The sequence below is a fragment of the Gorilla gorilla genome, chromosome 19 (assembly GCF_029281585.2).
Source record: "Gorilla gorilla gorilla isolate KB3781 chromosome 19, NHGRI_mGorGor1-v2.1_pri, whole genome shotgun sequence".
In the NCBI taxonomy this organism is placed as follows: Eukaryota; Metazoa; Chordata; class Mammalia; order Primates; family Hominidae; genus Gorilla; species Gorilla gorilla.
The window spans coordinates 82,856,781-82,873,416 of NC_073243.2; the positions used below are offsets into that span (position 1 = coordinate 82,856,781).

At 48.1% G+C, this 16,636-nt stretch overlaps 2 protein-coding genes across 6 annotated transcripts in view; one reads left to right on the top strand and one right to left on the bottom strand.

Moving 5' to 3' along the window:
* Positions 1–16,100, top strand: part of LOC115933270 (ciliogenesis and planar polarity effector 1-like) — a 133,045-nt gene extending 116,945 nt beyond the window's left edge. For 4 of the 5 annotated variants that reach the window (XR_010131788.1, XR_010131791.1, XR_010131789.1 and 1 more), the window contains exon 32: positions 16,015–16,100. Coding sequence is in view for 1 of the 5 variants with exons in the window: in XM_055367915.2 (XP_055223890.2) it covers positions 12,256–12,292 (37 nt within the window). In the remaining 4 variants the exon portion in view is untranslated. Of the gene's footprint in view, positions 1–12,255; positions 12,421–16,014 lie in introns of those variants that run through there. The other variant, XM_055367915.2, reaches the window with a different exon arrangement.
* LOC115932887 (putative POM121-like protein 1-like) lies at positions 1,686–4,878 on the bottom strand. The gene has a single exon (XM_055367917.2). It carries the CDS (start codon positions 4,428–4,430, stop codon positions 2,232–2,234), a length of 2,199 nt encoding a protein of 732 aa, XP_055223892.2. The 5' UTR covers positions 4,431–4,878; the 3' UTR covers positions 1,686–2,231.
* Positions 16,101–16,636: the final 536 nt, after the last annotated feature.

Consider the following 16,636-nt stretch of genomic DNA (forward strand, 5'->3'; position numbering starts at 1 on the left):
TATCATATGAATTTTTTTTTTTTTTTTTTTTTTTTTTTTGAGACAGAGTCTCGCTCTGTGTGTCACACAGGCTGGAGTGCAGTGGCACAATCTCGGCTCTCTACAAGCTCCGCCTCCTGGGTTCACGCCATTCTCCTGCGTCAGCCTCCTCAGTAGCTGGGACTAAGGCACCCGCCACTGCGCCCAGCTAATTTTTTGTATTTTTAGTAGAGACGGGGTTTTACCATGTTACCCAGGATGATCTCGATCTCCTGACCTCGTGATCCACCCGCCTCGGCCTCCCAAAGTGCTGGGATTACAGGCCTGAGCCACCGCGCCCGGCCTATCATATGAATTTTGAGGGAACACAAACATGCAGTCTGTAGCAGATGGTAATAGCCTGATATATTACACTTGTTGATGTAAATCTGATAGGTTTCTTTCTCTCCAAGGACAGCTTTTTAAATATTTAACAATACCAATAATTTTTCAGGTTCTGTGACAATTTTGTAATTTATAAGTTGCAAACTTAAAATAATCTATGATCTATTTTGTCCTAACAATTACAAATATATTTTTTATTTCAGATTATATATGTTCCTACCAGATGGAGATAATTACAGCTTTAAAAATTTTTATTTTTTCATTTTATTTCACATATTGACATTAAATTTTTATTGACACATAATAATTGTACATATATATGGGGTACAATGTGATGTTTTAATACATGTACTCAATGTGTAATGGTCAAATCAGGGTAATTTGCATAATGATTTTTCTGTAGGGAGAAAATTCAAAATCTACTCTTCTGGCCGTTTTCAAATATATAATATGTTATTGTTAACTATACTCATCCTACTATGCAATAGGACACCAGAACTTATTCCTGGGTTCTACATGTGTTTATGAAGCCAACCAAGGATTGGAAATATTGGGAAAAAAAATTGCATCTGTACTGAACATGTACAGACTTTTTTCTTGTCCTTATTCCTTACACAATATAGTACAATAACTATTTGCGTGACATTTACATTGGATATTATGAGTGATCTAGAGTTGATATGAAGTATATGGGAGGATGTGCAAAGGTGATGTGCAAATACTATGTCATTTTATATCAGGGACTTGAGTATCCTTTGTTATCCTCAGGAGATCCTGAAACTAGTCCCCCATGGATACTGAGGGCTGACTGTATAGTCCTATCCTCACGGAACTTTCATTCTAATGAGGGAAGACTGACTATAAACCAAATATATATAATAGGTGGTGGTAAGTACCGTGGAGAAGTAACAAATGGGGCAAAGTGAGTTCTACAGCTCCATTCTTAGAAACCTTGGAGTACTTTTCTTAGTTTATACTCGTGGTGGTTTCCTTTTGTCTCCTTTATTACATGGGACTCTGACATGTGCCCATAGCTAGGGTGGCAGTAGGATCTACCCGAAAAGCATCCTGCTGATACAGGACCAAAGCATCCTGTTGTTCTCCAGCCTATAAAAAGAGCTAATGGTCTTGCTTCTCTTAACTGTGGCTTCCTACACTGTGTTTTGGACGATTGGTGATGTCTTGGATATTCTGTTTCTTTGGAACTTTGAATATACAACACTTTACTAGGGAATTAGCAATGGAAGCAGAGCAAAGATGTACAGAGGAAACAATGCATAACTCTGATGGAATTGAAGTCATGAGGCAGCAGAGAGCTTAAATTACAGGTTTAAAAATTTTTATTTTTTAGAGGGAATTTAATTGGGAGTAACAGCAGTAATAGTTAACGGAGCCAGAATGCTTGAGTCACATAATTGCAAAGCAGAGTTGGGAGCAACAGATGCTAAAGAGTAGTTGCTGTAGTTCCTCTTTGGGTCGTAGGAGCAGTTGTCATATTACTATATAGCTACTGAATGAAGAAGAGTTCTTAGTGAGGCCTGGGTGAACAGCTCTTCTTCGTATTCAGTGTGACCCCATTTGACCTTTTAACAAATCTCTAAGTAAATAAATAGCCCCTAAGGTAAACTAAGTTTTTCTCTGCTATTTTTTTGCTTGAGAGAGCTATAACTGTAATAGACTTATATTTCTGAACATTTTAGTGCTTGCCAATATTGGGTAATATTTATGTTTCCTATATTTGTAATGAACATTCTTCTTCTGGTACATTTTTTGTTAAGTTATTGTTTCATGCATAAAAGTTCACCTCTTATTGTATAAAATTGACTCAGATTAATTTATAAACATTGACAATGGGTAAATAGAATTTTTCAGATTATTAAAAGCTGAAGGATGCCCATGTAAGCAACAACAACAACAACAAAAAAAACCAACAAAAATAAACCCAAACCCCTCAAACAATTTCGAACACAAAACATTCTTCTCATGCCGGCATCCCTGCTTGCAGGTGTGAAGGGGGCAGGAATCGGCGAGGTGACCTGGGCTGAGTCCCGGGAGTGGGAAGAGGTGGCAGGAAGGGGATCTGAGGAGGAGAACAGGGGTCCTGCTGGTCTGTGCTTCTTCCCAGACACGGGAGCTGTAGAGGGGACCTCTGCAGCAGATGCTAGGGGGGCCACTAGGCCCAGGCAGTCTTGGGACTTGGGTCTGCCCTGCTGTGCATCCATAGTGGGTGCCTTAGAAACGGGAGGCCCACCCGAAGCCCCTGTTGCAAGTGAGGACAAAGTGTGGGAAGGCCGTGAGGGTCTGCAGTCCGAGATGGCCTTGTCCTCAACATGCAGTGCACTGTCGATGCGGGGCCTAGAGTCCTGGGATCTGGGGGAGCCACCCCTGGGGGCGAGTGTCTGCCCTGGTGCTGTATCTGCCTTCTTTTCATAGCGGTTGTGACCCGAAGAGACATCCTGAGGTCCGTCCTCACTCACTGTCTTTGAGGAACTGTGTGCCAGCTGGCAGCGGGATGAGGCTGGCCCCGTCCTCCGCTTTAGTTCCGGGAGGCCTTCCGTAGAGCTGTGGGAGCTCGAGCTGGCATTTCGTTTGGGGCACGATCTGGTCCGGGAGGTCTGGGATCTCTGCTTATATCTCACTTCTGACCTCTGGGCACCTGCTGCAGCTGTGGCTGAGGCCCAGAAATATGAGGGGCTTCCATCCACTGCATTTAGTAACCTCACCCTGGCGATCAATGTGGAGGGGGGAGGGGCTGCTGCGGCAGCTGCAGGAGCCGACATGCCAGGCCTTGTTCTTCTCATGCGGGCATCCCTGCTTGCAGCTGTGAAGGGGGCAGGAATCATCGAGGTGACCTGGGCTGAGTCCCGGGAGTGGGAAGAGGTGGCAGGAGGAAGGGGATCTGAGGAGGAGAACAGGGGTCCTGGTGGTCTGTGCTTCTTCCCAGACACGGGAGCTGTAGAGGGGACCTCTGCAGCAGATGCTAGGGGGGCCACTAGGCCCAGGCAGTCTTGGGACTTGGGTCTGTCCTGCTGTGCATCCATAGTGGGTGCTTTAGAAACAGGAGGCCCACCCGAAGCCCCTGTTGCAAGTGAGGACAAAGTGTGGGAAGGCCGTGAGGGTCTGCAGTCCGAGATGGCCTCGTCCTCAACGTGCGGTGCACTGTCGATGCGGGGCCTGGAGGCCTGGGATCTGGGGGAGCCACCCCTGGGGGCGAGTGTCTGCCCTGGTGCTGTATCTGCCTTCTTTTCATAGCGGTTGTGAGCCGAAGAGACATCCTGAGGTCCGTCCTCCCTCACTGTCTTTGAGGAACTGTGTGCCAGCTGGCAGCGGGATGAGGCTGGCCCCGTCCTCCGCTTTAGTTCCGGGAGGCCTTCCGTAGAGCTGTGGGAGCTCGAGCTGGCATTTCGTTTGCGGCACGATCTGGTCCGGGAGGTCTGGGATCTCTGCTTATATCTCACTTCTGACCTCTGGGCACCTGCTGCAGCTGTGGCTAAGGCCGAGAAATGTAAGGGGCCTCCATCCACTGCATTGAGTAGTGACCCCGACGTGGGGTTCAATGTGGAGGAGGGAGGGGCTGCTGCGGCAGCTGCAGGAGCCGACATGCCAGGCCTTGTTCTTCTCATGCCGGCATCCCTGCTTGCAGCTGTGAAGGGGGCAGAAATCAGTGAGGTGACCTGGGCTGAGTCCCCGTAGTGGGTAGAGGTGGCAGGAAGGGGATCTGAGGAGGAGAACAGGGGTCCTCCTGGTCTGTGCTTCTTCCCAGACACGGGCGCTGTAGAGGGGACCTCTGCAGCAGATGCTAGGGGGGCCACTAGGCCCAGGCAGTCTTGGGACTTGGGTCTGTCCTGCTGTGCATCCATAGTGGGTGCTTTAGAAACGGGAGGCCCACCCGAAGCCCCTGTTGCAAGTGAGGACAAAGTGTGGGAAGGCCGTGAGGGTCTGCAGTCCGAGATGGCCTTGTCCTCAAGGTGCGGTGCACTGTTGATTCGCTGAAATGCCGCCTCTTTTTCCAGGTGCAGGTCTTCAGCCATGACCCGATACCCCAGCTCTAAGGGAGGTGGCAGCATCAAAGGCTCCCCTCGCCTGCGTGGCAGCAGGGGAATCTTGCGTCTACGGGGCCTAGAGTCCTGGGATCTGGGGGAGCCACCCCTTGGGGCGAGTGTCTGCCCTGGTGCTGTATCTGCCACCTTCTCACACCGTGTGTGACCCGAAGAGACAGCCTGAGGCCTGTCCTCACTCCCTGTCTTTGAGTAACTGAGGGTCAGCTGGCAGCGGGATGAGGCTGGCCCCCTCCTCTGCTTTAGCCCCGGCAAGCCTCCCGTGGAGCTGTAGGAGCTGGAGATGGCATTTCGTTTGTTGCTCGAGCTCCTCCAGGAGGTCTGGGATGTCTGATTATATCTGATTTGTGAGCTCTGGGCATGGAGGTCTGTCTGCTGAGGCCCGGGCCTGAGCACAAAGGGAGAGAGGCCTCCATTGTCCCGCAGGGGCCGAAATGCAGACCGTGCATCCCCGGTGACCTCGGGGACCGTTCTCTGATCATCCGGATTTTTTTGGACTCTGGGTTCCTTGTCCTGCTCAGGCATCCCTGCCGCACTCTCCTTGAGGGCCCTCAACACTATCTTCCCTGGACACAAGTCTGGGCACAGCTGAGTGTTGTGGACCCCAAAGGGGTGACCACCTGCTCCTGGGCCCCACAGAGTCCTTGTGCTCAGTGTAGTGGCTGAGCTGGGGGATGTCCTGGAACTTGGAGCACACAGCACTGGCTTACTGTGGTACCTGTGCAGTGAAATTGAAGGCAGAATCACCAGGATGGAACACAGGTCTTGCAGGATCACGGAAATCCTTCTTAGAGTTGTCTTGACGCCACTGATGTCGAGTGTCCGGGTGCTTGTAGGATGGCCTGCCACTCAGTCCAGGGGCAGGAGCAACGGGGAGATCCCACAAGCAAAGTGAACTGGGGGATGGGCTGAAGGGGCTCCAGGCAACTGAGGCCTACTCGCAGGTCCTCGGCCTTGGCCCAAACAGGAATGAGGGGCACAGAGTGCCCGGGTAACCGCTCCTGGGAGCAGTGGGGAACCGTCGGATGCTTGAACTCTCGAGAGCTGGGCTCTGAGCGTCCTCATCCAGCTGCCAACTCGGCCAAAGGCTAAGCCAGCAGACTCTTCTGTTTCCGGGCAACGCGCCTTCTAAACCTGAGGGAGTGGGCACGTGAGCACATAATGGTACCAGTGACAGAGCGACCATAATGGATTAATAAGCACAGCCAGGTACCCGCACAAGGCACTTGCTGGCAATGGCAGGAGGCGGACGTGGGGGGTCGTGCAATAGGTACTGGAGGGAGAGACGTGGGCACAAAGGTCGCGGGAGGAGCAGGTGCCCACAATGGCTGCAGATCTGCCCGTGGATCACTGAAGATTCCTGCTCTCCTGCTGAGGTGGAGACTGCAGTGAGCTGAGATGGCACCATGGCACTCCAGCCTGGGCAACAAGTGCAAAACTCAGTCTCCAGATAAAAAAAAAGAAAAAGAAAAAAAAGAGGCTGGGTGTGGTGGCTTATGCCTATAATCCTAGCACTTTGGGAGGTCGGGGTGGACGGATCACGAGATCAGGAGTTGGAGACCAGCCTGGCCAACATAGTGAAACCCCGTCTCTAGTAAAAATACAAAATTTAGTCAGACGTGGTGGGCAGGAGAGAGCATGTGCAGGGGAACTCCCATTGATAAAACCGTCAGATCTCATGAGACTTATTCACTACCATGAGAACAGCATGGGGGAAACTGCCTCCATGATTCAATTATCTCCACCTGGCCCCACCCTCGACACATGGGAAGTGTTACAATTCCAAATGAGATTTGGGTGGGGACAGAGCCAAACCGTATCTTAATTCTTCCCCGGCCCCTCCCACATCTCATGTCCTCACATTTCAAAAGCAATCATGCTTTCCCCAAAGTCCCCCAAACTCTTATTTCAGCATTAACTCAAAATTCCATAGTCCAAAGTCTCATCTGAGACAAGGCAAGTCCCTTCCACCTATGAGCCTGCAAAATCAAAAGCAAGTTAGTTATTTTCTAGATACACAGGGATACAGGCATTGGGTAAATACACTCGTTTCAAATGGGAGAAATTGGCCAAAGCGAAAGAGCTACAGGCCCCATGCAAGTCCAAAACCCAGCAGGCAAATCTTAAAGCTCCAAAATGACCTCCTTTGACTCCATGTGTCACATCTAGGTGATGCGAGAAGTGGGTTCCCAGGGTCTTGGGCAGCCCCGCCCCTGTGGCTTTGCAGGGTACAGCCCCCCTTCTGGCTGCATTGAGTGTCTGCAGCTTTTCCAGGCACACAGTGCAAGCTGTCAGTGGATCTACCATTCTGGGGTCTGGAGGATGGTGGCCCTTTTCTCACAGCTCTGCTTGGCAGTACCCCAGTGGGAACTCTGTGTGGGGGCTCCAACCCCATATTTCCCTTTGACACTGCCCTACCAGAGGTTATCCATGAGGGCCCCCCCTCCCCCCTCCCCCCTCCCCCTCCCTCCTCTCCCCTCCCCCCCGAAGCAAACTTTTGCCTGGATTTCCAGGCATTTTCATACATCTTCTGAAATCTAGGCGGAGGTTCATGAACCTTAATTCTTGACTTCGGAGCATCTGCAGGCTTAACACCACCTAGAACCTGAAAGGCTTGGAACTTGCACCCTCTGAAGCCATGGCCTGAGGTGTACCTTGGCCCCTTTTACCTATGGCAGGAGCAGCTGGGATGCAGGGCACCAAGTTCCTAGGCTGCACACAGCAGGGGGTTCTGGACCCACAAAACCATTTTTCCTTCTAAGCCTCCTGGCCTGTGATGGGAGGGTCTGCTGTGAGGGTCTCTAACATGCCCTGGAGACGTTTGCCCCATTGTCTTGGTGATTAACATTTGGCTCCTCATTACTTGTGCAAATTTCTACAACCCAGTCTCCTGAGAAAATAGATTTTTCTTTTCTGTTGCATCATCGGGCTACAAATTTTCTGAACTTTTATGCTCTGCTTCTTCTCGAATGCTTTGCTGCTTAGAAATTTCTTCTGTCAGATACCTTAAATCATCTCTCTCAAGTTCAAAGTTCCACAGATCTCTAGGGAACTCTAGAAAAAAATTCTTATTTTCACTCTTTCCCGCCTATCTTATGCCCGTTTCTAATACAGGTGCACAATGCCTGCAGTGTCTTTGCATAGTAAGAGTGACTTTACTCCATTTCCCAACAAATTCCTCATCTCCCTCTGAGACCACCTCCGCCTGGACCTTATCGTCCATATCACTATTAACATTTTGGTCAAAGCCATTCAACAAGTCTCTAGGAAGTTCCAAACTTTCCCACATTTTCCTATCCTCTTCTGAGCCTTCCAAAGTGTTCCAGCCTCTCCCTGTTACCCATTTCCAAAGTTGCTTCCGCATTTTCGGGTATCTTTACAGCAGCACCCCACTCTACTGGTATCAACTTATTGTATTAGTCTGTTCTCACACTGCAAATAAAGACATACCTGAGACTGGGTAATTTATAAAGGAAAGAGGTTGAATTGACTCACAGTTCTGCATGGCTGGGGAGGCCTCACAATCACGGTGGAAGGCAAGGAGGTGCAAAAGCATGTCTCACATAGTGGCAGGCAGGGGAGAGCATGTGCAGGAGAACTCCCATTTATAAAACCATCAGATCTCATGAGACTTATTCACTACCACGAGAACAGTATGGGGGGAACCATCCCCATGATTCAGTTATCTGCACCTGGCCCCACCCTTGACACGTGGGAATTATTACAATGCAAGGTGAGATTTGGGTGGGGACCCATCCAAACTATATCAGTATGTTTTGACTTCTTGCTTGATTGCTAGGTTGCATAGAGGACAAACATGGAAATTAATGAAGTACCTTCATATCTGGCTTCAGATCTTAGACAGGATCAGAGGGCCAGCTGAAATTTGCAAGGAGGAGAGGTAGATCCCACCATTTTATGGGTGAATGGCAAAATCAAACAGAAATTATGTGGGATGGGAGATACTGATGCAGGCATCTTTGGAAACATTCTACTTAGCTAATTTTATGCTAGGCTTTAGGTCAAGAAGGAGAGAGAGAGCTGACATGCTGTGGTACACACTTATAGTCCCAGCTACTTGGAAAGCTGAGGCAGGAGGATTGCTTGATCCCAGGAGTTTGAGGTAGTGTGCGATGATCGTTCTTGTGAATAGCCACTAGCCACTGAACTCCAGCTTGGGCAACATTGAGACACCCTGTCTCTTAATTTAAAAAAAAGGAGGAAAGAAAGTGGTCTCAGTTTTTAATGTAAATATTTTTAATGGGATAATGATATTTTAAGATTAATGTATATTGTATATCAGTTAACTATAGGTCAATAATTATATAAAACTTAAGGTACGAAAAACATTTATTTTTGCTAACATATCTGTGAGTTGACTGTTCTTGGCTTGGTGAGGCTGCAAGCTGCAGATAGAGTCTAGGTATGTTTTCTGTGTGTTCGTTCCCCCTTGGATCAGTGGACTACCTGAGAATGTGTTTTTGTCACAGTGATAGAATCACAAGGAAACTCCAGTTCTGGAAGTACATTTTAAGCCATTGCTTCTATCGTGTCCACTAACATTCAGTCAGCCAAAGCACATACCTTGTCCATGGCTAACATTGATAGTATAGATAAATATACCTGATCTCTAGCAGGAGGAACTGCATTGTCTTGGGGAAAGGTTGTAGATATAGGGAGGGGTGATGAGTTGGGAACAATAATGTAGTCTGCCACAAACATATTAAAGTGTAACTGGATATGGTTGATGCAGAATTTTGAACCTTTGTTTTAATTCTGATTTTTACTCTTTTCCCCCTGTCTAGTGCCCTTTTGTAATACGGTAATTCTCATGATTTTTGTCTGAATTGAAATCGTCTATGAGATTAGATTGTCTACGAAAATACAGTCGATCCTCCTTGCTTTCAGCTTTTGTATTTGTGAACTCACCTACTATTTTTTGTAACCCCCACGTCAGTACTCACAGCACTTTCATAGTCATGTGTTTGCATAGAGTGTCAAAGAATTTGAGTTTGAACACGATGATATTCTGCCTTCTTTTTCAGCTCTCATACAATAGTCAGGTATCCTTTTTGTGGTCTATTTAATGCCATGCTTTTCCTATTTTTGTACTGTTTGTTGGTTGTTTTGCCATTTAAATTAACCCCCAAGCATAGTGCTGAAGTGCTGCTTAGCATTCACAAGTCCAAGAAGTCTGTGATGTGCCTTACAGAGAAAATACATGCATTAAATAAACTCCACTCAGGCGTGAGTGCTGTAGTGCCTTTGGCTGTGAGTTCAGTGTTAATGAATGAACAATGTATATTATTTATTTATTCTTCATTTAATTAATTATTATTATTATTTTTGAGACAGAGTCTCACTCTGTTGCTCAGGCTGGAGTGCAGTGGTGCAGTCTTGGCTCACTGCAATCTCTGTCTCCTGGGTTCAAGCGATCCCCCTGCCTTAGCCTCCCAGGTAGCTAAGACTACAGGCATGCACCACCATGCCTGGCTAATTTTTTTTTTTTTTTTTTGTAGTTTTAGTAGAGACGGGGTTTCACCACGTTGGCCAGGCTGGTCTCGAACTCCAGACCTCAAATGATCTGCCCGCCTTGGCTTCCCAAAGTGCTGGGATTACAGGCGTTAGCCACTGTGCCTGGCCAACAATATATATTAAATAAGCACACATACAACAAAAGTAGGTGTTGGTAAGCTTACAAAAATGTGACCAGTAGCTTGCTGAAACCTAACTTTTTATTTGTTCATGGAACTTTCTAGACTGTAACTACACTGAATAATGAGAATCTGCTGTAATCTTTTTAGGTGCTGTAGATGAGCCATTGGATTAAATTATTACAGTATGTATCAGACTGCTCTATGTTGAACCCTAGTGAAATGCCTCTCAGACCCTCATAAGGATCACAATCTCATGTCCTTTTTTTTGTTATTAAATGCCCAGTATGTGTTAGCGATTTAAACAAAATTCAAATATTTTTTTTTTTTTTTTTGAGACAGAGTCTCACTCTGTCACCTAAGCTGGAGAGTGCAGTGGCATGATCTCGGCTCGCTACAACCTCTGTCTCCCGGGTTCAAGCGATTCTCCTGCCTCAGCATCCTGAGTAGCTGGGATTACAGGCGCCCGCCACCACGCTGGGCTAATTTTTGTATTTTAAGTAGAGACGGGGTTTCGCCAGGTTGTCCAGGCTGGTCTGGAACTCCTGACCTCATGCGATCTGCCTGCCTTGGCCTCCTAAAGTGCTGGGATTATAGGCGTGAGCCACCATGCCCGGCGTTGACTTTTTAATAATAACCATTCTGACTGGTGTGAGATGGTATGCCATTGTGGTTTTGATTTGCATTTCTCTAATGATCAGTGATATTGAGCTTTTTTTCATATGCTTGTTGGCCGCATGTGTGTCTTCTTTTGAAGTGTCTGTTTATGTCCTTTGCCCACTTTCTAATGAGATTTTTTTTTTCTTGTAAATTTGTTTAAGTTCCTTATCAGTGTTGGACATTAGATCTTTGTCACATGCATTGTTGCAAAAATTTTCTCCTATTCTGTAGGTTGTCTGTTCACTCTGTTGATAGTTTCTTTTGCTGTGCAGAAGCTTCAAGAAGAAAGGAATCCGATTGGTTCTGTGTCTGTCTCTTTTGGTATTCTCAGACTTATGTAGTCATCCATATAGAAAGATGTTTAGGAAAATAGGACAAGAATAGCAGAAATCTACATAAAAATGTAGGAAATTAAAATTAGTTACCGGCATACAAAAAACTACTATATGTTATAATTACATACTATAACTCACCCCTCCTTGCCAAATATTCTCTCTCTTTTGACTTCAAAATCATGGCTTATATGTACTTTCTCTATTTCCCAGATGCAAATATAATTAATTGACTTTATTTATCTAGGAAATGTTACTGATATCTTAATTGTAGTCATTGGCTTGAGTGATGGGTTTTGGTAATTCAACTACTATTACTTGAAAGTAGTAGATTTCATAGGATACTGTTATAAAATCTTTTTAACCTCTTTTCTGATTTCAGGAGTAATTAGTAATTGTGGTTTACTGGAAAATTCAATGAATAGGGTGTTAAAGGAAGCAATTCATCAATAATATATCTAATCTATTGGGAGACTGAGGCGGGTGGATCACCTGAGTTCAGGAGTTCGAGACCAGCCTGGCCAACATGGCAAAACTCCGTCTCTACTAAAAATACAAAAATTTGCCGGGCATGGTGGTGCATTCCTGTATTCCCAGGTACTCGGAAGGCTGAGGCAGGAGAATCACCTGAACTCCAGAGGTGGAGGTTGCAGTGAGTCAGGATCTCAGCACTACACTCCAGCCTGGGTGACAGAGTGAGACTCCATCTCAAAAAAATAAATAATTAAAAAATAAAAAATTAAATTAAAAAAAGCGGGCCGGGAGCATTGGTTCCGGGCCGGGCACGGTGGCTCAAGCCTGTAATCCCAGCACTTTGGGAGGCTGAGGCAGGCGGATCACGAGGTCAGGAGATCAAGACCATCCTGGCTAATGTGGTGAAACCCCGTCTCTACTAACAATACAAAAATTAGCTGGATGTGGTGGCAGGTACCTGTAATCCCAGCTATTCCAGAGGCTGAGGCAGGAGAATCACTTGAACCTGGGAGGCAGAGGTTTCAGTGAGTCCAGATCATGCCACTGCACTCCAGCCTGGGTGACAGAGCGAGATTCTATCTCAAAAATATGAAAAAAAAACAAAAGCAACAGAAGCAAATGAGAGTGCCTGGGAGTGGTCATTGTGGGGCATTCCTGTTTGTGTGACCCAGGTCATGTCCCTCCCTAAGCCCTGGTCTCTCTTGCCTCCTGCAGGGCTGGTGAATTACCAGATCTCCGTCAAGTGCAGTAACCAGTTCAAGTTGGAAGTGTGTCTTTTGAATGCGGAAAACAAAGTCGTGGACAACCAGGCTGGTACCCAGGGCCAGCTGAAGGTGCTGGGTGCCAACCTCTGGTGGCCGTACCTGATGCATGAACACCCCGCCTACCTGTACTCGTGGGAGGTAATGGTGGTTTTGGACTTGCTTAAGGGAGGTCTTTTGCCCCCATCTGGTAGCCCTGGCTTCAGCAGGAGCCCAGGACAGGTGAACGGGCAGGTGTGGTCCTCTGAGCTTTGTGATGTTTCCCACCCTTGGTGGGAGGCCCAGATTTTTTATTTATTTATTTATTTATTTATTTATTTATTTATTTATTTATTTATGATGGTCTCACTCTGTCACCCAGGCTGGAATGCAATGGCCTGATCACAGCTCACTGCAGCTTTGAGCTGCAATCCTCCTACCTTGGCCTCATGAGTAGCTGGGACTACAGGCACATGCCACCATGCCTGGCTAATTAAAAAAAATTTTTTTGTAGGCCGGGCATGGTGGCTTACGCCTGTAATCCCAGCACTTCAGGAGGCTGACGCGGCTGGATCACTTTAGGCCAGGAGTTGGAGACCAGCCTGGCCAACATGGTGAAACCCCGTCTGTACTAAAATATGAAAATTTGCAGGGCATGATGGTGCACGTCTGTAATCCCAGCTACTCGGGAGGCTGAGGCAGGGGAATTGCTTGAACCCAGGAGGCAGGGGCTGCGGTGAATTGAGATCATGCCACTGCACTCTATCCTGGGTGACAGAGTGAGACTGTCTCAAAAAAAAAATCCTTTTTATTGAGTTGGGGTCTTACTAGGTTGCCCAGGCTGGTCTTGAACTCCTGGACTCAGGTGATCCTCCTGCCTTAGCCTCCCAAAGTGTAGGGATTCCAGGCATGATACACTTCGTCTGGTCAAGGAGAAGGCCTGGTTTTGAAGGGCAGGTCCCAGGGTCAGCCAGTGAAGGGCAGAGCCTCTGATTGCTGCTTCTCTGCAGGCCCAGAGGCGACTTCTGGGGTGCATCACGAGGGCTCTTCCTGCCGTAGGGCAGGCCAGATGGGGCTCAGGCTGTCGGGGTGCTCACACCTGGCGCTTTGGCTGTCATAGGTGCGGCTGACTGCACAGAAGTCACTGGAGCCTTTGACTTCTACACACTCCCTGTGGGGCTCCGCACTGTGCCCGTCACCGAGAGCCAGTGGGTGAGAGTCAGTTTCATTTGCGGTAGAGGCAGCAGAGGTTGTAGAAATGCTCCTTGAGGCAGATGCCACACCCCAATTTCATGGAGTGATTTGGGCTGAGCTGAGTCTGCAGCAGGCAGAAGGCTCTGAGATGTTGTCCTAGCCTGGGCAAAGGACAATTCAGAGCTCGGGGGAATAGGGGTGTGCTCAGCACGACTGGGTGGACAGGCCCTTTGTTGTGAATCGTACAGGCTTCCAGGAGCGGGTGCCTGAGGCTTCCAGACAGGCTTTGGGAGGTGGCCAGAGGAGATGCCTGTTTCCGGGGCAGGAAATGGAGGGAGCACCCAGGCTGGAGAGGTTCAGCCAGGCTGTCACAAGGCTTTGAAGCTTCCCATCTGAGAGCCTGGCTATTGGAGAGTGTGGGTTTGGAACTTGAGGCTAGGAGGTTCTGTTCTGTCCTGTGCCAGCCACAGCCTTCGGATGGGCAGAGCAATGATGGGGGGAAGATGTAAAAGAAAAGAACTGAGGAAAGAAGAAGAAAACCAGCTTCAACAACATTCTAGGCCAGATGCAGTGGGTCACGCCTGTAATCCCAGCAGTTTGGGAGGCTGAGGTGGGTGGATCACCTGAGGTCAGGAGTTCGAGACCAGCCTGGTCAACAGGTAGTGAATCCTGTCTCTACTAAAAATACAAAAATTAGCTGGGCATGGTGGTGGACGTCTGTAATCCCAGCTACTAGGTAGGCTGAGGCAGGAGAATCGCCTCAGGTGAACCAGGAGGCAGAGATTGCAATGAGCTGAGATAATGCCACTGCATTCCAGCCTGGGCTACAGAATGAGACTCTGTATCTCAAAAAAACAAAACAAAACAAAAACACAACAGGTCTGTTCTGTGGAGGCCTTGGGCAGATGCTGGGAGCTCTGAGCACGGACTGGTCCCTCTGTTGGGAGCCTCTTCCCTTCATCTCTCCTGGTTAACTTGACTCAGCATAAAGGCCATTTCTTCTAAGAGCCTGTCCCTGACTCTCCAATCGGGGATGTGTCTGTTGTCTCATAGAGTGCCCAATTCCTGCCACCACTTGTCATTTCCATTCGCAACATTTCTTTCATTGTTTGTTTTTCAGAGTCAGGGTCTCACTCTGTTGCCCAGGCTGGAGTGCAGTGGTGCAATCATAGCTCGTTGCCATCTCGGCCTCCTGGGCTTAAGCGATCCTCCCCACTCAGCCTCCCAAATAGCTGGGACCACAGACGTGCGCTGCCTTGCCAGGCTAAATTTTAATATTTTTTTTCCCCACGAGTCAGAGTCTTGTCTGTCTCCCAGGCTGGAGAGCAGTGTTGCGATCTTGGCTCACTGCATCCTCTACCTCCTGGGTACAAACAGTTCTCCTGCCTCACCCTCCTGAGTAGCTGGGATTACAGGCTCACGCCACCATGCCCAGCTAGTTTTCTTCTTAATTTTTTGTTGAGATGGGGTTTCACCATGTTGGCCAGGCTGGTCTCGAACTCTTGAGCTCGTGATCCACCTGCCTTGGCCTCCCAAAGTGCTCACAGGCTTGAGCCACCATGCCCGGCCCTAATTTTTAAATTTGTTGTAGAAACAAGGTCTTGCTATGTTGCCCAGGCTGGTCTCAAGCGCCTGGTCTCAAGTAAGCCTCCCAAAGTGCTGGGGTTCTAGGCGTGAGCCACCTCGCCTGGCACTTGCACCGTTTTTCTGTGCATGCATCTCCACTCCCACTGCCCAGGACCTGTGGACTTAGATTTGAGTCATTACTGAGCACCTAGCACCCAGCCCCATGCCTACCTCCCGCTTCGCACTACCTGTTTGCTTGATGCATTAATAAATATTCCACCTGAATCCACAGCCCATTCACTCCTGTGTTCAAGAGCTATTTCAGGAAGTGAACCTCATTTTTGGCAGTGTTCAGTCCAGTGACCTCAGCTCTGTGTACCTGGCAGGGTGGCTACGCCTCTGGGGGAATTGGATTCAGGGGTGGGGGAGAAAGAGTGATGTTAAAGAGCTCGGTCTAGGACTAGAGGAACGTGCCCTTATGTAAAATACATCTCAAGTTAGGGAAGAAAGCAGCGGCTCTGTGCTTTGTTTTTTTTTCTTTTCTTTTCTTTCTTTTTTTTTTTTTTTTGTTTGTTTGTTTGTTTGTTTTGGGGCAGGGTCTTGCTCTGTGGCCCAGGCTGGAGTGCAGTAGCGTGATTTCGGCTCACTGCAACCTCCACCTCCCGGGTTCAAGCAATTCTTGTGCCTCAGCCTCCCGAGTAGCTGGAGTTACAGATGCGTGCCACTATGCCTGGCTAATTTTTGTATATTTAGTAGAAATGGGGTTTTGCCATGTTGGCCAGGCTGTTCTTGAACTCCTGACCTCAGTGATCTGCCTGCCTCAGCCTCCTGAAGTGCTGGGATTACAGATGTGAGCCATCATGCCTGGCCCCCAGTTGTGTTCTGGCAGGGGAAGATGGGACAGAGAGGATAGGAGGGTGTCTGAGCCTTTCCCGGACTGACGGAACCTGTGTCTTCTCTCTTTTGTGGACAGGATGGTGATTGCTCACACCAAAGCCTTGGACCCCTCCCAGCCTGTGACCTTTGTGACCAACTCCACCTACGCAGCAGACAAGGGGGTGAGCCTGGGGGTCCCCACCCCATTTCTCCCTGCCTTTGCCTGGGCTTGTCCTGAAGCCTGCTCATGGGAACAGCTGGAAAGAACCATGTGCTGCCAGTCTGAGCTTTTTATTTTGTTTTACTTAGAAAGATAGAGACAGGGTCTTGCCATGTTGCCCAGGCTGGTCTCGAACTCCTGGGCTCAAGTGATCCTCCTGCCTCGGCCTTCCAAAGGGCTGGGGTTACAGGCGTGTGCCACCGCACTCAGCCGCAGCCAGTCTGTTTTCAAAGATGGTCTTTGGGTTAATGACAATTCTCTCTCTGCTTACTCTCCAGGCAGTGTGGCTTTCTGAATCCAAGGAGGCTGGGCATAGGGAGATGGGATTTGTTTGCCCAGTTTGGACTCAGCATTTTTTGTACTCGATTTAATAGACTCATAAAATGTCAAAGGTTTAAGTGAGCTTAGAGTTCATCTGGCCCAAACCTGGCTGATCAGAATCTCCAGGGGAAGTTTTATTGAAATGCCAGATCTCTGCATTCTGAGATCCTGATTTAGT